We start from the raw sequence: 21,263 nt of genomic DNA, 5'->3' as shown, positions 1-21,263 counted from the left end.
TCTGCTGGACATACCTGGTCTAGCCAGCGTCCACGGGAAACCTGGCCACACAAACGTGGCACCACGCTCGCCGCCCAGCTCGTGCTCCGATAGGCAGCGAGTCACAAGTGGGTTTCAAAGGCTTGCGTCCGCCGGACGTAACAGGTCTAGCCAGCGTCCACGGAAAACCCGTTCACCTCAACATGACGCCAAGGCCCCCCGGGGCCCAAGCAGTGCTAATCGATTACGCCGTCACTGGTAAATCGAGAAAATAAACCGCGCACCATGAACAAAGCCGTGCAAATCGATTATGCCTTCGTTGGTAAGTCGAGAAAATGAGCCACGCATCGCCGAACCGCGCAAATCGATTACGCCCTCGTCAGCAAATCGAGAAAATAAGACGTTCACCGACAAAACCGTGCGAGTTGACTACGATAGTATGTCGAGAACATAAGACACGTTAAACGAAAGACATCGAAAGCCATCCCTCGTGACGCGCGAGAGCCATCCCTCGTGACGTGCCAAAGCCGTCCCTCATGACGCATCAAAGTCGTCCCTCGCGATGCACAGAGACCGCCCCTCGCGATGCATTAAAAGCCCTTATGCGGCACGCTCGCAAACCCGAGAGCGTTCGTCCCGCGTCCGCACGCCGACACAAGCATTGAGTTTCCACTCGACCTACGTTCGACCGAAAACTCGGGGGGCTAATGTTATCGGCCCGTCTCGGACCGACGAGGACAAAGGAGTCACTTCGACCCGCGCGACCGGCGCGAGGCCTCGGACGGCGAAACCTTGCCTCGGCCACTTGGTCCGGCCTTGGGTCTAACCGCTTTCGGTTCCTAAATCGTTGTCCGAATACGAACGACAACACCGAAAGACTAATCATAAACTTGTTTTAACTTAATTAAGCAACATGTCTCTCAACCCTCTCTCGATCATCCTTTCCTCAAACAAACTCGAAAAAAAAAACTACATAGATTTGAAACGTAACCTCGACATCTTCCTTACCGTAAGCACAAATGGGTACTCACCACCCCATGTCCTCAAATGAATGATGATTCGACACAAGAGGAAAAAGACGCCTTGGTGGACTGGCTCCGATCCGATGAGATTGTGAGGTGCTATATCTTAGCATCGATGAACAATGTGTTGCAACAACAACATCATGTTATCGAGACTGCCGCCGACATGCTCAAAAATCTCCATGAGATGTTTGGAGGGCAAGGGCGTCAGGCCGAACAACAAGCAGTCAGACAGTTTATGAACCGTCGCATGAAGGCTAGGACTCCTGTCAGGGACCATACGATGCTGATCGTTAGTTACCTGAATGAGATGGAAATCCTAGGATCTAAGATTAACGAGGAGACCAAAATAGATATGATCTTGGAAACTCCCCCCGAATCTTTTGATACCTTCAAGTGGAACTACTCCATGAACAAGCTAGGGTACACCCGTTACCAAGCTCATGAAGGAGCTTCACACTGCTGAAGGTCTCACTAAGAGAAAGAGGAATCAAGGAGAGGCACATGCTACTGAGCACAAAGCCTCCGCCTCTAGATCTAAGAAGCGATCTCACAAGGCCGATAAGAAGAACTGTCCTGCCTATCTCTAAGCAAAGGAATATAGTATCGTACTAATTACCGAAGCATGCTTAGTAGCTGATAATGTATCAACGTGGATTCTTGACTCTGCTGCTACTAACCATATTCACTACTACAAACAATGGATTCCACAACGGTACAGTACCGTTGTGGAATGATTCCACAACGGTTCTGTACCGTTGTGGAATCCTCCGCTGTGTAATGATTCCACAACGGTACGCGTACCGTTGTGGAATCTTAGGATTCCACAACGGTACAGTACCGTTGTGGAAACCTCAACGTTTCCACAACGGGACGGTCCCGTTGTGAAAAATGAATCAATTTTTTTAACACTCGCCGCGGCCACGTATTGACTTCGCCGCGGCGTGATCTTCCACAACGGTACGGGGTACCGTTGTGCAATAGTTCGCCGCGGCCAATGACATACATGGCCGCGGCGAACAAGAATTATGTTGATTTCCGTTTCTCGCCGCGGCAACGGTACGTACTCGCCGCGGCGTGATCTTCCACAACGGTACAGACATACCGTTGTGGAATAGTTCGCCGCGGCCAATGACATACATGGCCGCGGCGAACAAGAATTATGTTGATTTCCGTTTCTCGCCGCGGCAACGGTACGTACTCGCCGCGGCGTGATCTTCCACAACGGTACAGACATACCGTTGTGGAATAGTTCGCCGCGGCCAATGACATACATGGCCGCGGCGAACAAGAATTATGTTGATTTCCGTTTCTCGCCGCGGCAACGGTACGTACTCGCCGCGGCGTGATCTTCCACAACGGTACAGACATACCGTTGTGGAATAGTTCGCCGCGGCCAATGACATACATGGCCGCGGCGAACAAGAATTTTGTTTTTTTAAAAATTCTCGCCGCGGCAAGGAATACCTTTGGCTGCGGCGAGATGAATTCCCATGAAACTTTGCCGCGGCGTAATGATTACACGTCGCGGCCAAATTGTACCTGAGAGCTATTTTTTTGTTTTCCAATTAAAAACCTAAAAATTAAATATATCCAAAACCATATCCAAAAAATCCAAATACATCCATAACATCCAAAATATATACATAACATCCAAAACCAAAAATATATCCAAAAAATCCAAAAATAAATATCTATATCCAAAATCAAACTAATATTCACATTCTATAAAAGTTTGTACGTACAACACCCACTCTTCTCGAACTCTCTCTAAGTTATCCGGTGTATATGACTTCTTCATTTGTAATTTATCTATACCAACTCCAACAATATCACGCATATAACTTAAAACATAATACCCGCATTCCGTGTTTCCGATTTGTTTGGGAGCCGAGGCATTTGTGATTAAGGTTGATTGACCGTTACTTCGGGCTCCTTGATTGTGAAGCTTGAAATCCAAAAAAATCCTTATACGCCAAAAAAAAAAACAAATTAGAAAAGAAGCATTAGTGGAAATGAAATATTTCAAATAACATGTAATTAATTTACCTTTTTATCAACATCCTTAAATCCAATGGGATTTTATTTTTCAACGGATCGAAGAACATCGCTTGATCTTTCCAAAGATCGAAGACAACAAGCATCCAATGTTCATTTAAATTGTACGGCATCAAAACTAGTTGTTTTGGTTTGCAATTTCGTACTATTTTACCGATTTGCTTGACGCGTTCGGATAAATGGGCCTCATCGTTGTTGGTTTGGAGGTAGCAACTCAAACCCGCTTCAACAAAACACATTACTTCACTCCGCTTATTTTTGTCTAATATGGATTGTAGATAACTACGAAAAACAATTATTGGATTAGTTAATAAAATGAAATATTGTATATTGATATAAGAAAAAGAATATAAAAGAAATATTTACCCCATGTAAACCGTTATGCATGACGCGCCTATTTCCTCGTATGTAAGGAATTCTTTAACATCGTCAAACATCACCGGAATACGCTCTACGGCGATACTTGCACAAACTTTGACATTGATTGCATCCCCGTTCGGTAACATTACTCGGTTGGCATGTTGGGCGAGCAATCGAAACTTTGGATTAATCAACGTATATGAAATCTTCTTATCGTCATCGGCGCTAGGTTCACTACCACCACCGACCTTCAACACTTGTGTGACCACCGGGCCGCGACTCTCTTTTGCAATTTCAGTTTCTATTAATCTCTTTGGCCACTTAACGAAGCCCCCTACGGCTTCTTCAATAGTCTTGGCTTCATCGGTGGGAATCGGCAAAAAAGCTTTCTTAATCAAAGCCGTCGCAATGCTCACTCGAACGTTTACATCCTCCAAAGATGAAAAATGAACGTGTTCGGCATTCATGTATGCTCGCCCGTTTGCTACATGAATCGTGCCTCCATTCATGAAATCATCAAGGAGGAGAATGCATTCTATGCTTTCATCCGAACACGGTGTCACCGGCGTGGTTGGATTCATTGAGCAACTTGCTCGAACACTATCGGGTTTGTCGGCAACTTCATGTCGAGATTGTTTATCTAATAAATTCACTAATGTTATTAAAAAATATATATAAAAATATGTGACTTTTTTACTTGTATTAAAAAATTAAAAATTACCTAAAGACGTTACTTCATTAGCCTTGTCTTCATCGCCATCTTTAGCCATGTCTTCATCACCGCCCTTAGCCATCTCTACATCATCACCCTTAGGCATCTCTTCATCAACACCAATATTTTCCTCTTCATTTGTGGGACGTAGGACACTAGGCAACTCGTCATTAGCATCTTTGAGACTCAAACCATTTTGAGTTAAGGCTTTCATAATGAAAGATTTTAACTCACACATTTCTCGACGTAACTTAGTTACCTCGTCACTCGAGTTTGACCGACGAGATACGGAATTGCAACTTGACGAGTATTTAGATTGCCCACGAACACGACCGGGATGTTCCTTAGATTGCAAGACACTTTCCATAGACTCATCTGTAACTTCTTGAGATGATTTTCCCTTCATTCTCGACTCAACCCATAATACCTCTTTTGTAGGTCATTCACCCGTTTCCTCGTACTATTATCAAGAAATACCACAAATTAATTAATAAATATTATGAAACATGGACAACAAAATAAAACATGTAAATCTAACCTTTTGTTGATCAAGTTTTCGATATCCATTTCGGCCGGTTCTAGATTTGTACACGTTCTTCCTCGCTATTTCTTTCCCATTGTCCGATGATTTTTTGAAGATATCGGAACGTCTATACTCAACAAATTTTATCCAATCTTCTTCGGTGATATTTCCATAGCGTTTTAAAACGTATTCCGGCCTCTTCAAGACGCTTGGATCATTGAGGTTGTCTTTGACTAGATCGTTGTATAGCTCGTGACGGAATAACCTCGCCGCTTCTCCAACTCTCATAAGACAATTATTCTTAAGTTCGATAGGGACCGTAAATGCTTCACATATTTCGTTCCAAATCCTTTCTTTTAGCTGTTTATGCTCTTTTAGTCTCCAATCGATCATCGAAATTGGAACGTGTTCTCTAGCTAACACGCCAAAATAACTCGATAACTCATCACCCTCTTTATCCAATGGTTCATCTCTATCATTAAATTTGACGTTTATCTTTTTACCAAGAGTTTTAACCTTATTAATCTTGGGCATAAGAGTATTTCTTCTTTTCCCGGGACCATCGATATTGGTGGATCTCCGTTTACCGCTAACGGTACTAGTGGAAGTATTAGACATAATCTATGAAAAAACAAAATTCAACATAAACTCAATTCAAACCAATTCCAACACAAACTCAAACTTCAATTCAATTTCAATTCAAACCAATTTCAATATAAACTCAAATCGAAATTCGATTCCACACTAATTTTCTACATAAATATCAAATTCCATATTCAATTTCTATATAACTTAAACACAAATACACCATTCTAACCTAATTTCAACATAAAAATACAAATTACATAGAAAAAACACTTACCCGGAGTGAAGATGACGAGCACGGAGGCGTGGTGGAGAGATAAAACGTCAATGACGTTGTCGGGACTTGTGGTCGGAGGGTTGTGGTCGGAGGCAAGGTTTTGTGGACTTAGAAATTTGTGGAGAAGAGAGGAGAGAGAAGGACGGCGGCCGAGGAAGAAGAGAGGAGAGAGAGGGACGGCGGCCGAGGAAGAAGAGAGGAGAGAGAGGGACGGCGGCCGAGGAAGAAGAGAGGAGAGAGAGGGACGGCGGCCGAGGAAGAAGAGAGGAGAGAGAGGGACGGCGGCCGAGGAAGAAGAGAGGAGAGAGAGGGACGGCGGCCGAGAAAGAAGAGGAGAGAGAGAGACGACGGCGACGGAGTGGGTGTGGGTCGGAGAGAAAGAGAGAAGAAGAGGGTGGGTCGGAGAGAAAGAGAGAAGAAGAAGAAAAATGAAATTTCTGAAAATTTTGAAAAAAATCGAGTGGGAAAACTGTTTTAGGGTCTGACCGCGATATTTCGCCGCGGCCAAAGTCCAACGTCGCCGCGGCGAGTTCATTCCACAACGGTATGAGGGTCCCGTTGTGGAATATTTCGCCGCGGCCACGTATCTGATTCGCCGCGGCTAAACATTCTGGCCGCGGCGATCTTCATACGTGGCCGCGGCGACATAGTTCACAGATTTACATAGCCCCTGGAACTCATTTCGCCGCGGCCATGTAGATACTTAGCCGCGGCGAAACATTCACGCCGCGGCGATCTTTATACGTGGCCGCGGCGAATTAGTTCACAGATTTACATAGCCCCTGGAACTCATTTCGCCGCGGCCACGTATAACGATCGCCGCGGCGTGATATACCTGGCCGCAGCCAAAGTATAGTATAGCCGCGGCGAACAGTTCTCAGATTTACTGGAACTCATTTCGCCGCGGCAATGTATTTCTTTCGCCGCGGCGAGTGTATTCCACAACGGGACAGTCGTCCCGTTGTGGAATCTATTCGCCGCGGCTAGGTATAGTGTTAGCCGCGGCGAAACATCGCGCACTGGATCTATAAATTAAAATTTCTCGTCATTTTCACTTTCTAATCTCAAAACCTCATTCGGAAACCCACTCCAAACCTAATTCCGACCTGTTCTGCGCCATTCTTGGTTATCACTCTCAACTATACGTCCAAATCTTGTAAGTTATTCTCCTACTTGCTTTGAATATACTTGTTTTTTATAACTTGGTAATTAGAATGGGTATTTGTTGTAAAATCTAGGATTTTCTATCATTGAAGATGAAAAAATGGATGTGGGAGAATAGATTAACTGAGATATATCAAGAAGGTGTAGATGAGTTTTGTAAATTCGCTAGAGATAATATGGACGGCGTGAAATCTATTCGTTGCCCTTGTGTTCGATGTGGAAATCATAGGCATTTTTCGCTTGATGTTGTTCGAACCCATTTGTTTGCGTATGGAATAATGACCTCCTATCAAAGATGGTACTATCATGGTGAGGTTTTTCGTTCGACGATAAACAATAGCGTTGATGATATTGAAAATGATGTTGATGATATGCCCGGAATGATGAATGATTTGGAGGACGATTTTGTTGACCGGCCGGAGTTGTTTGAGTCGATGATGATTGATGCGGAGACACCATTATACGAAGGGTGTACAAGCTTTTCGAAGTTGTCGTTTTTAGTTACGTTGTTTCATTTGAAGGCGTCGGGTGGTTGGACAAACACTAGCTTTACAAAATTGTTGGAAACACTTAAAGAAGCCTTTCCGAAAGACAATAAAGTTCCTTTAAGTATGTATGAGGCGAAGAAGACTTTGGGCACATTAGGTATGAAGTACGAGAAGTTCCATGCGTGCCCGAATGATTGTATTTTATACAGACACGAGCATGAAAATCTAGATGAATGTCCGATCTGCAAAGAGTCGAGGTGGAAGAAGGGTAAAATGCCACGTGACGGAGTCAAAGGAGTTCCAGTTAAGGTATGTTTTCACTACTCGATTATCAAATACATGTATAGCCTATAATGGTATGCTTCTTATTGTTTTTTTATGATTACAGTCGTTATGGTACATTCCTCCAATGCCACGCTTCCGACGAATGTTTAATAGTGTCAAACACGCGAAGAACATGGTTTGGCACTCCGAAAAACGTGCCAATGATGGTGTTCTCAGACATCCTGCCGATGCTGCCCAATGGAAATCCTTTGATTTTGAGTATAAGGATTTCAGTGCTGATCCCCGAAATCTTCATCTTGGTTTAGCAACTGATGGTATGAACCCGTTTAGCATGATGAGCAGTAAATACAGTGTTTGGCCGGTTATATTGGTGAACTACAATCTCCCTCCAAAACTCTGTATGAAGAGAAAGTTCTTGATGTTAACGCTTCTGATATCAGGACCGAGTCAACCAGGTAATGATATCGATGTTTATTTGGCACCGCTTGTTGATGATTTGAAGATGTTATGGGATAAGGGCTATGAGGTTAAAGACGCTTATCGTGGAGATTCTTTCAACTTACGGGCAATGTTATTGTGGACTATTAACGACTTTCCGGCCTATGGAAATTTGTCAGGATATTCTGTGAAATGCTCGATTGGTTGTCCTATTTGTATGAAAGACACATCTTCCATTCGGTTGAAGCATAGTAAGAAGACTGTTTTTCTCGGGCATAGAAGATTTTTACCAAGAGACCACCCATTTAGAAGGTTAAAACAAGCATTTGATGGCAACACAGAAGAACGGCTCCCTCCTCGAATTTTGTGTGGTGAAGATGTCTACGAGATGGTAAAAAACGTCAATGAAGTCCTTGGAAAAAGAAAGCGTCGTGCTAGTACTAAAGAGTCGTTTCAAGAGAATCCTTGGAAGAAGAAATCGATATTTTATGACCTTCCGTATTGGAAGACGCACTACGTTCGGAATTGTCTGGATGTTATGCATATCGAGAAAAATGTTTGCGAATCCGTTATCGGTACTCTTCTTGATGATCCACATAAATCGAAAGACGGAATAAAATCTAGAAGGGATCTCAAGGAGCTGAATATAAGAAGTATTTTGCACGCCGATGAGGAGGTCGGACAAAAAACTAAATTTCCAGCGGCTAAGTATACTCTAGATCGGAAGGAGAAGAAGAAGTTGTGTAAATGGTTTGCGTCTATCAAAGTTCCCGATGGTCATTCTTCAAACTATACGAGATTTGTATCTATGAAAGATTTGAGACTTATTGGAATGAAGACTCACGATTGTCATGTGCTTCTACAACAAATGTTACCTCTCGCCTTGCGTGGAATTTTGTCACCCGATGTGAGATTTGCAATATCCAAGATATGTGTATTCTTCAACTCGATTTGCTCGAAGGTTATTGATCCTACTCGGTTGGATTCCATGCAATCGGAGTTGGTAGAAACTCTATGCATGCTAGAGAAGTTTTTCCCACCTTCGTTTTTTGACATCATGATTCACTTAACTGTTCACTTGGTACGTGAAGTGAAATTATGTGGGCCCGTATTTTTACGTTGGATGTATCCAATCGAACGTTACATGAAAGTGTTGAAGAGTTATGTGAAGAACTACAATAGACCGGAAGGGAGCATAGTAGAAAACTATATAGCTGAGGAGTCCGTTGAATTTTGTTCGGAGTATTTAACTAATGCAGACGCGATTGGGTTGCCAAAGAACACAAGTCATGAATCAAAAGCTTTATCTACAGGTATGTTTTCTGACACTTTCTTTTGTGTATTTAACTTATTCATGAGAGGACCACTACTTATATGAGTGGTTATGTATAGGTACTTATTCTATCGTCAACCGGAAAGAGTGGGAGCAAGCCAGTCTCCATGTCTTGCATAACGTTTCCGAGGTCACGCCGTTTGTGGATATTCATTTGAAAGAATTGAGGGCAAATGATCCAAAAAGAGCTAAAAATGAAAAATGGTTACAAGAAGAGCACAATCGTTTGTTTCAGAAGTGGCTTGGAAAACGATTATTTCAAGAATCAGGACATTCAGAAACGTTGAGCAAAATATCTGGTGGTCCTTCGTCAATGGTTACAAGGTACACTGCTTGGTCTGTTAATGGTTTTACTTTTTACACCAAAGAAAGAGACAACAAGCATCCCGTTCAAAATAGTGGTGTTACATTACTTGCTGAAGCATTACACGTTTCTTCGGCAAAGGATAAAAATCCAAAAAAAGCTTTTATGAACTATTATGGGTACATTGAAGACATTTGGGAACTTGATTATTGTGGGCTACGAATAGCTTTGTTTAAGTGCAAATGGGCAGACAACAATCATGTTAAAGTTGATAAAGACGGAGTTACGATTGTCGACTTTCGACGTACAAGTTACGAGAATGATTCATTTATTTTGGCCTCACAAGCAACTCAAGTGTTTTACGTACCAGAACCCATCAATCCAGATTTGTCATTAGTGGTTCACATGAAAGCGAGAAATATTGAAGAAGATGAAGACGACAACATGTCTAATATCCCCCCATTCACATCCGGCTTGCCACTTGTTGATGAAGAGATCGAAGATTTTGATGATGATGATGTTTCTCATTTACATCGTTCGGATATCAATCATATTTTAGTGTGAAAACAAAAAAAATATGTATTTTAGTTTATTTTATGATATACACTTTATATAATTATTGTTAATATCCTGTTGATAAATACTAATATGGCCGCTTCCAAGACTATAAAACGTCAAGGCTTAAAGTTCCAGAGTCTATGTTTTTTAGGAACCCACTTCGCCGCGGCCATGTTCAAAACACGCCGCGCCAAGATGTCTCGCCGCGGCAAATAGAACGACTGGCCGCGGCGAAATAAGTTCCAGAGTCTATGTTTTTTTAGGAACCCATTTCGCCGCGGCCATGTACAAAACACGCCGCGGCCAAGATGTCTCGCCCCGGCAAATAGAACACCTGGCCGCGGCGAAATAAGTTCCAGAATCTATGTTTTTTTAGGAACCCTTTTCGCCGCGTCCATGTACAAAACACGCCGCGGCCAAGGTGACTCGCCGCGGCCATGTACAAAACACGCCGCGGCTAAGATGTCACGCCGCGGCCAACATAAGACCTGGCCGCGGCGAAATAAGTTCCAGAGTCTATGTTTTTTTAGGTACCCATTTCGCCGCGGCCATGTACAAAACACGCCGCGGCTAAGCTGTCACGCCGCGGCCAAGAGAACACCTGGCCGCGGCGAAATAAGTTCCAGAGTCTGTGTTTTTTTAGGTACCCATTTCGCCGCGGCCATGTACAAAACACGCCGCGGCTAAGATGTCACGCCGCGGCAAATAGAACACCTGGCCGCGGCGAAATAAGTTCCAGAATCTATGTTTTTTAGAAACCCAATTCGCCGCGGCCATTTATAAACACGCCGCGGCGAAGATGACTCGCCGCAGCCAAAACAACATGTGGCCGCGGCTAATGTGTTCTTCATCGGGGAGAATCTATAGTTATTACTTTTTAATCTGAAGTAATATCAAACACAATCAATACATAAATTTTAAATACTCAAATCATCCATTCAATACCATAACAAGTCTCAAACATAAATTCATACAATACCATAACGAGTCTCAAACACAAATTAAAATCTGAAACAAGTATCAAACACACATAAAGACATAAATATTTAAGTCTCACACACATAAAAAAAAGATGAAAACAATTATTAAACTTAGAAGGTTTCAAAAAACACATAAAAAAATTTACTCGTCGTCGTTGTCATTCGTAGGTGGTTGTGGTGGTGGTGGTGGTGGCCCCGGGTACTGAGGAGGTGCCATATGCGGTGGCCATTGCGGTGCTTGCGCCTGATAGTATGTGTATTGAGGATATGGAGGAAACCGGTATTGATTCTCCTGATTGATGTCCCATCGACCAATCATCTCGTTCAATCCTTCGAAAGCCGCGGCGCCATATTGTCCTTGTTGGTACATGTAGTCTTGGGTGTGTTGATACCCGCCAACGAGATAGTGGCTACACCGAGCAATGTACTCTTGGGTGGCGGGATCATACCCCGGAGGTGGTTGTAAACACAACAGTGGCTCGTTGAGTGACGGTTCATCCTCATCTTCTTCATCCTCTTCCTCCTCTTCCGGCTCTTTGACAATGTATCTCTCGATCGTCTTGTCATTAATAGGCGCCCCACACTTCTTGGTTGTGTCGTGTTTTGCGCCTCCAACACCGGCATTCAGACACAAGCCGTAGATGATTGACGGATACGGCAACCCATTTTTGATATTCTTGTAGTCGATTCTCTTCATCCAATTGTAGATGAATCGACCGACGTTGATGGTGTTACCACGAATGATGCAAAACAAAAGATGGACATGTTCCTCGTCGAGACGGGTGAAGTGCTTTATCGGAAAGAGACGGGAGCAAATGAAATAAATCCACGTTTTTGCGAGCCTGTAAATTAAACACCGTTATATTTAAAACATGCAATTAATAGAAAAAATAAACACCGTTCTATTTAAAACATACAATAGATAAAATAATACAAGCAAAAAAGAAGAAAAGTCTAACCTCGTCAGTGATTTACGGAAAAGCTTTCTAACTCCTTTGTCCATGACCCAATTCTCTCCTGGAGTAGTCAACACACTCAACATTTCATCGAGATTAGGATTTCTCAACCATTGTCGATAACCCTCATTCTCGAATTCGATGTCCGGGGTTCCTAGCAATGCGTTGATGGCTCCGACACTACAATCAACGTCTACACCACGAACCGTCACCACATCATCCTCGTGATCTGGTAAGTTCGCGTAGAATTCCTACATGAGCGTAACGTTTGCTTTGTGCTCGGGTGTGGCACAAAATTTTCTCCAAGAGAAACCTTCGATGGTATTGTTGATTTGAGCCCCTATAGGCGTGGTTGAGCTCACCTTCAACCCTCGTTCAAAGATCGGACTTCGTTGAACGAGGATGTCGTAGCGTTCTTCTGCGGCCTTGCTAGTGAATACCCGACTATTATAATCCACTACGGGTTCGGGTTCGGCTTGACGAGACCTCTTATTTTTTTTTTTGGGGGGGCGAGAAGAGCTAGGGGCGGCTTCTTTGTGACCGGCGGTTGTCTTTGAACGGCCCATTTTCACCTAATTGAACAAATCATTTCAAACTCAAATTCAACAACATTTTCAAACAATAAATCATCTTCAACACAAAATTAAACTCAATTCAACACTAAATACATATAAAAACACATTATATTCAAATAAATAAAACATAAAACTCATCACAAACACAAATTCAAACTCAAATCCGACCTCAATTTAACTACAATATCACAATACAACTAATTTTAAATCTAAAATAACATTATACCCAAAATCATAAATTAGAACAAAAAACCCAAAATAAAAAACCCTAATTTCGGCCAAATCTACACCCCCAATATCATAAATTACAACCAAAATCAACCAAAATCATAAATTAGTTTATAAATCACACAAAGTATTCATAAAAATTAGGATTTTGATATGAAATTGAGATAAAAACATACCTTGATAAAAGAATTAGGTGGGAGAGAGAGCAAGGGAGGCGACACCGAGAGAAAGAAAGAAGAGCACGGCGAGATTTTGCTTCGGCGAGGAGGGCGGCGAGATTTGGCGGCGGCGAAATGGCGGCGAAGTCTCAAGGTTGGTTTGGGAGGAGAAATGGTACAGAATCGGCCGAAATGAAGGTCTTAGGCGAGAGAAAGTGTAAAAAATGAAAAAAGAAATCGAAATGAGGCTTTTATAGTGAAGCCCTAAAATTTTTTACGACATTTCGCCGCGGCGAGTTTCAGCCGTCGCCGCGGCGAAATATCGTAAAAAATTTCCACAACGGGTTACTGTCCCGTTGTGGAATCGATTCGCCGCGGCGACTCATAAGTTTCGCCGCGGCGAGATGTCTGATTTCATACCTTTCCCACAACGGTACAGTGTACCGTTGTGGAAAATGTTGGCCGCGGCGAGTTTGAGCCTTGGCCGCGGCGAGATCCAACAACGGGTCACTGTACCGTTGTGGAATGTCCAGAATTCCACAACGGTACTACAGTACCGTTGTGGAATCATAAAGATTCCACAACGGTACTGTGGTACCGTTGTGGAATCCTGGATATTCCACAACGGTACGGTGACCCGTTGTTGAATCTTGGACATTCCACAACGGTACGACTGTACCGTTGTGGAAGCATATAGATTCCACAACGGTACTGTGTTCCGTTGTGGAATTTCCGTTGTGTAATCCAACATTTGTAGTAGTGATTTGTTGTTCCTTGACTAGTTTCAAGAAAACCAAAAGCTTTGAGGAAGGCGACTTCTGTTTCAAATGGGGTGATGGGAGCCTGGGATCCGTGACGTTGTCTTTTGAAGACCGTACTTTAAACTTGAATAATTTTTATTTTGTTCCTACCTTTGGGAAGAACTTAATATCCGTTGCTCGTCTTCTTGAGCAAGATTATTGTTTAAAGTTCATTAAAAATGGAATTCGTATTTTGTTTCCTGATAATTCTTTTGTCACTGATACATGAATGAAGAATGCACTTTTTTACATTTATCCCACTCAACCTTCTCTTTTAGACACCGAAATAGATAATGATCTAGTTAGGGAGCCAAAGAGGATCAAACTATCTGAATCCTCTGATCTAATAAAATCAATATATCTCTGGCACTTAAGACTTGGTCATATCAGTCTAGACAGGATTAAGAGACTTGTGAGGGACGGTCCACTCCAAGCCTCTGCAATAGGTTCACTACCTACTTGTGAATCTTGCATAGAAGAAAAAATGACTAAGCGACCTTTCTCCGATAAGGGTCGAAGAGCCACTGAACTGCTGGAACTAGTACCTTTCTCCAACCAACGGGCACGTGGTGGATACGAATACTTCGTTACATTCACTGACGATTACTCAAGATACGGTTTTGTCTATTTGCTCAAACACAGATCCGAGACCTTTAACATATTTAAGGTCTTTAGGGCTTTAGTGGAAAAGCAAACTGGCAAAGTGATCAAAACCCTTCGATTTGATCGAGGTGGTGAATATATGTCTGGAGAGTTCGATGACTTTCTTAAAGAAGAAGGTATCGCTTCTCAGCTTACCGCATCCGGCACACCTCAACAAAACGGAGTGTAAGAGAGAAGAAACCGAACTCTTATGGAGATGGTTAGATCAATGATGAGTTACTCATCACTCCCTCTTTCCTTTTGGGGTTATGCCCTCGAAACAGCTGCTTACATTCTGAACCAAGTTCCGTCCAAAACCATTTCTGGTACTCCTTATGAACGATGGACTGGCCGTAAAGTAAACCTTGGCCGCATCAAAATTTGAGGTTGCCCTGCACACGTGCTGAGGCAAAAGACTAGCAAGTTGGCTAGTAGGTCAGAATTATGTCTGTTCGTTGGATATCCAAAGGAAACCAAATGTTTCATATTCTATAGTCCCGAGGACGATAAGACTTTTGTTAGCACGAATGCTTGTTTCCTTGAGGAGGACTTTATGAAGGATGCAAAACCTAGAAGCAAAATTGTGCTTGAAGAAAAGTTGGGTGAGGAAGCTTCTACCTCATCTGTAAGAACCGTTCTTACCCCAACTGAAACACAACCTAACTCATCAGAATCTCATCAAGTAGTACTTCGACGTAGTGGGAGGACTACTCAAAAGCCTGATAGGTACATGTCCTATGGAGACTCTCTCGTAGCCGTCTCCGACATGGATGACCCTGTTTCCTATAGCCAAGCGATGGCTTGTTCTGAATCAAACCTTTGGCTTGACGCCATGAAAGTTGAAATGCACTCGATGTATGTCAACAATGTCTGGAAACTTGTAGACCTTCCTGAAGGGATTAAACCCGTAGGGTGTAAGTGGATATACAAGAAGAAAATGGGTACGGATGGGAACGTCGAGACGTTCAAAGCATGACTTGTGGCTTAGGGTTATACCCAACAAGAAGGGATTGACTATGAAGAAACCTTCTCGCCAGTCGCGATGCTTAAATCCATCCGCATACTTCTATCCATAGCTGCAGCTCTCGACTATGAGATCTGGCAAATGGATGTCAAGACTGCCTTCCTGTGTGGCAATCTTGACGAGTACATTTATATGGCTCAACCAGACGGTTTCGTGGATAAAGGTCAAGAGACCAAGGTTTGTGAGTTACTTAAGTCCATTTATGGACTAAAGCAAGAATCTAGGTCATGGAATATTAGATTCGATGAAACTGTGAAAAGATTCGGCTTTGAACAGTCTATAGATAAGCCTTGTGGTTACAAGTTAATACACGAAGGAAAAATTGTGTTTCTGGTGCTATATGTCGATGATATATTACTCATAGGTAATGATGTGGGTAAATTATCTGAGGTTAAGGTCTGCCTGGCAAAGCAATTCGATATGAAGGATCTAGGAGAAGCCGCGTACATTATGGGGATCCAAATCTTTCGAGATAGGAAAAACCGGACACTGTCGCTCTCTCATGTATGCTATGTTTTTCACTAGACCTTACATCTGTTTCGCAATTGGCGTAGTTAGCCATTTCCAATCCAACCCTGGACCCGAGCACTGGATTGTTGTTAAGCACTAGGAACTTGATGCTTACATACTCTGGTACTGACCTGACTATGATGGGTTATACCGACTCCGATTTTCAAGCGGATTAGGATTCCAGGAAATCCACTTCGGGATCTGTGTTCATCCTTAATGGTGGAGCTGTTATGTGGAGGAGTATTAAGCAATCTTGCATTGCTGACTCCACAATGGAAGAAGAATATGTGGTTGCTTGTGAAGCATCCAAAGAGGCTGTATGGCTTAGAAAATTCCTTAAGCATTTGGAAGTTGTTCCAAACGTCGACGAGCCCCTGACCCTTTCGTGTGATAATAGTGGGGCTATCGCTAACTCAAAGGAACCTCAAATCCAGAAGCGCTCTAAATATATTGAGAGGAAATACCATTTGATTCGAGGCAGAGACGTGGAGGTGAAGTAGATCTCTGGCAGATCCATTCACCAAGGCCCTAGCGAACAAGGTCTTCGACCAACATCGATGGGATTAGGCATGAAGGACTACTCACATCTTCTTTGAGTCAAGTGGGAGTTTGTTGTCAATGGTGCCCACAACAAGAGTAGTAGTGTTTATTTATGTACATTTGATGTAATATAGTCTCACGAGGACTCTTGCTTGTAATTTCTTATTCATTAATAAAAAGTTGAAACGTTCATTCATTCTTCCTTGTCTGTTTGAAGCTTTATGATAAAACCTTAGTCTTTAGTCCATAAACAAACTTAATAACTTACGAAGAGACAAATGTAGATTTGCATGAACAAACTCTTCGTAGTTTGCTTAAAACGATATATTCGCAATCTAAGGGTCAAAGTACTATTGACTTCAGTACGATTGTTAGGAGAATCTATGATGTCTGGTTATGGGACATTGAAAGTTGGAGACTCTATAGTTCTTCTAGGTATCTTCTGAAGGTACTGAATTGACCAGTGCACTTCTAGAGACAAAATAAGAACAAACCATTTAACCTCTTATGTTTCGAAGTCACTACGTATGAATTGCATCGTGCTTACCTCAATCCTGAAATGAGACATGCCATTTCATATCTTATGTATTATCATTTGAGAAAGTCAGAGTTCGGATTCACTATGTGATTCCGAATAGGACCTATTGGTGAAGTACTATGTTATGAAGATGTCATGAGTAACTTTGTGAAGTTCTCATAGATATGGAATTCATGTACAAGATTGCTGAAATGCAATGTATATCACCTCATGCTTTGTTCCTTGGAATGTGAATAAATGAACTGGCCAGTGTCCATATTGAGTCCTGACTCTTTTTGATGAAACAATGTGAGTTGTTAGCTCCTCGTCAATACATTGTTTCTAGCTAATTCACAAGCGACAAAGGAGTTGAGGAAATAACAGCTAGAAGGGTAAAATGGTAATTTTGTAAATCCCGACTAGCTGATGATATTCATGAAGGGTAAACATAGATAATATTCAGTGGATCCACTCATTACAATTAGGTTGAATTCTTGAGTAGAAAATAAATTCATTTGAACCGAGATATTTTCAGTGTCAACTCTTTAGTGGAGTCAGTTGACATTAACCTAAACTTGGAAAAGGTTTGTGAACTTTTTAGTCCAAGTGTTTAGCTCAAGCTTTGTTCATTTGGATCCATGAGGTCACTGTCACAAATCATACCGAGTAGGAATAGTTAAACTAGAAGCTAAGTTAAAACAAGATTGAAACAAGTTTTACGAAAATTGTCTAAAGGGTATTTTTGTCTTTTAGGACATAGGACGAAATGAATGTCAATAAATTTTTTGACATTGTCATATGATGACAAATGAAGTTAAAACCACACGGCCAAGTTAAAGAATTTGGGCCTTGAAGATTAATTTCATTTCATGGAATTTTATATGTAAATTCTTAATGGGCTTTTCTTATTTTGTTATGAACAAATAAAGAAACATCTAGAAGCATGTTCTAGACTCAAAATTTTGTGCATACTATAGAGAGAAAGTGGAAATTATTTTTTGCATTGATGTATGAAGAAACTTGCCAAAAGTAAAAGAGGAAACAAATTTCCTTTAGAAGGAAAGCTAATTTCGACCAAAAGAGTAAAGGGAGAAGCAAACAAAAGAGGAAAGAAATCCAAGGACTTGCTTGGCAAGTCTTGGCCGTGTGTCTCTAAGGGAAGGAGAGCAATATTTGCTCATGAATATGTGATACTCTATAGAAGAGGAAACTACCTTATTGAAGGTAAAACCTCTCCTATAAATATAGCCCTCATTCCCTTCATTTTATTCATTCCACATAAGTTAGAGATTGAGAGTTTCTCTCTCTAGACCTTGTGGTGGCCGCCCCTTCCCTCTCTCTCTCTAGTTTTCTTTCGTTTTTTTTTGGCACCTAGGTCCACATTTGACCTAGTGTTTTTGCTCTTTGACTTTGAGACTTGTTCTCGAGTCGTCGTGTTTAAAAGTGCCCACACACTAATTCCTTTTTTTCTCGAGTGATTCTTGTGATAGAAACTTTCGTGGTTGCTCGAGTTGCCAAGGAAAGAAGAGAGACGTGCTGCGAGGGGAGACGAACGTTTTCAACCTTCTGAAGGCTCATCAACGTTCAAGCTTCTAAAAAGGTTACTAAATTTATAATGCTCATAATAGTTTTTATTTACATGTACTTGCTCTTTGTCTAGGTTAGTAAAATCGTTTAACTCGTTTAAAAGAAAAATTTTAAATTCCACCGCTTGCTCGAAGCGTTAAACTTTTTCTTAAACCCTAGATCAATTCCAACACGTTTCAATGAGGATATCTTGAAGTTGACAATCTAAGCCAATCCCTTGGTTGTAGTAGAGCTATCTAAAAGTTTTAGATATGAATTGCGTGCCGTTATCAGTCACGATTTTTCGTGGCGCCCCATGTGACCAAAATATGTTTTTCAAACAAAAGCCTGAACATCAAGCGCTAGTTATAGATTTTGATCATGCTCTTCTTTGGTCTTCGAGTAAATTGAAATGTCGTCGATGAACACGCTAACGAACTTATCCAAGAAGTCCTCGAATACTTGGTTCATCAGGTTCATGGATGATGCTAGTGCGTTAGTTAACGCAAATCACATAACTAAAAACTCACAATGATCATATCGAGTACGAAAAGTAGTTTTCGAGATGTCTTTGTCTCGAACCTTCAGCTGATGGTACCCAGATCGCAAGTTGATCTTTGAGAACACAGTCGCACCTGACAGTTCATCAAAAAGATCATCGATCCGTGACAACAGATACTTATTCTTGATCGTTACTTGGTTCAACCCATGGTAGTCAATACAGATCCGTAAAGAACTATCTGCCTTCTTAACGAACAAGACTGATGCTCCCCAAGGCGAAGGTCATGAGGTAGGCCTGGAAGGTCTTATGGAACTATCTGCCTTCTTAACGAACAAGACTGATGCTCCTCAAACTCACGATCATGAGGTAGGCCTGGAAGGTCTTATTGAAAAACATCGAGGAAATCTCTAGCAACTGGAATGTCATGCAGATGGGTGTCTTCGCAAATGTCTACCGTGCTCGCAAGGTATCGAGTGTGTTGTCGCACGAAAATGAACAACGATTACAAACTACGGGCGATTCGATCCAAGGCCGGACCAAGTGATCTCACCCGAGCCAAAAATGTGAACTCGAAGGCCGAGTTGCACCCCCCAGACCCTGAGGTGTGTATTAGGGGGTGTGACCGTGCCAAATGTTGCCTGCCTACGTACCCGTAGTCCGGGATCAGGTCAGAACGTAGTTCAATGTTAGTGTGGTGGCTATCTTGGACTCGGAGGTTGAGAACCTGAGACTTTAGAGAAGGACCCGGCTTGTAGCTTCTAGTAAAGACTGTTGTCGCACGAAAATGAACAACTATTTAAAACCTCGGGCGGTTCGATCCAAGGCCGGACCAAGTGATCGCACCCGGGCCAAGAGTGTGAACTCGATAGTCTCGAGCTAGGGTTTTCTCCGATCAACCCGCCTCTCGGGAGATGTAGGGGGTGAGGAGGAGGAGTGACCGTGCCTTGGTTGTCAGCTGCCTACGTACCCGTGTATGGGATCAGGTCAGAACGTAGTTCAAGCATGTAAGACGCAGTATGAGGCGCGGAGCCTTGGTGGAGAAGCGTACTCGACGAAGGAGACGGGGCGCGAGGAGTCCTCGGCGGCGTCTCAGGACTTCGGAGATCGCGAGCGTGAGAGAGAATGTGTGTTTTCTCTCTTTTGGAGACGTGGAAGACTCTAAGTCAAGAGTTCCTTGTTGTGGCGGAGATTCCGGATGCGTAGGTGATTCCTAGTCGGAAATGTCGGACGCGTTGATCGCGCGTGCGTCTAGCGTGTTAGACGCGCGAGGGGAACTCTAGTCGAGAACCCTAGGGGCGTGCTTGAGCACCGGAGAACGTTCGGTCAGAGGGAGCGACGTCCGGGAAGTCCCCGTGAGTGCTTCGGAACCTCTGAGAACGGGGGAGAGAGAAGAGAGACTGCTTCAGGCCAAAAGTGGCATACAGAGAAGCAGAGAAGAGTAAGAAATCGAGCGTGTCGATAAAAGATGAAGGGATTGAATAGGATGGCTTTCCCCTCAATGGGAGGGGGTATTTATAGGTGTTTGGGGACCTTAGAAGGTCCCTTTTTCGTCCATGTGGGACTAGGGACGCGCGTGCCATCAAGTGGAGGCGCACAAAGAGCGGCGCACAACGCGCGGCGCAGGGGGCGCGGCGCGCGGGTCATCTGGCGCGGCGCGCGGGTTACTGGACGCAGAGCAGGACGCATGGCACATGGAGCGCGCGGCGCGGGCGCGTCCTGGCGCGGCTTGCGCCTGCCTGGCGCGGCGCGCTGCCTTGCTGGCGCGGCGCGCTGCTTGCTGTGCGGCTGGCCGGCGAAGCGTGCTGTGCGCGCGGCGAATGGCTCGTCTTGCCGGACTCTTGCGGGCCTTCAGGGGTCTTCGAATACCATTCTTCCCACGCGAAATATGAAGGTTTACACTCGACGAGAGTGACTCGACTCGAGGAGCAAAGCTCGACTCGAGGAGACTGACTCAAGGCTCGACTCGAGGAGCGAAGCTCGACTCGAGGAGACTGACTCAAGGCTCAACTCGAGGAGCGAAGCTCGACTTGAGGAGACTGACTCAAGGCTCAACTCGAGGAGCGAAGCTCGACTCGAGGAGACTAACTCAAGCCTCAACTCAAGGAGCGAAGCTTGACTCGAGGAGACTGTATGAAGTCTCAACTCGAGGAGCGAGGCTCAACTCGGGGAGCCGACCCAA

General features: G+C 43.2%; 1 protein-coding gene across 1 annotated transcript; it reads right to left on the bottom strand.

Moving 5' to 3' along the window:
* Window positions 1-11,014: 11,014 nt before the first annotated feature.
* On the bottom strand, window positions 11,015-12,258 carry LOC149390257 (uncharacterized). Its single transcript, XM_089620912.1, has 2 exons — window positions 12,026-12,258; window positions 11,015-11,908 (listed from the first exon to the last, which is right to left on the bottom strand). The coding sequence occupies exons 1-2, from the start codon at window positions 12,106-12,108 to the stop codon at window positions 11,209-11,211; spliced, it is 783 nt and encodes a 260-aa protein (XP_089477038.1). The 5' UTR covers window positions 12,109-12,258; the 3' UTR covers window positions 11,015-11,208.
* Window positions 12,259-21,263: the final 9,005 nt, after the last annotated feature.

The sequence above is a fragment of the Urtica dioica genome, chromosome 7 (genome assembly GCF_054948205.1).
Source record: "Urtica dioica subsp. dioica isolate 48M chromosome 7, U.dioica_male_clone48M_v1_H2, whole genome shotgun sequence".
Classification (NCBI taxonomy): Eukaryota; Viridiplantae; Streptophyta; class Magnoliopsida; order Rosales; family Urticaceae; genus Urtica; species Urtica dioica.
This window is presented reverse-complemented; position numbering and strand designations above follow the sequence as displayed.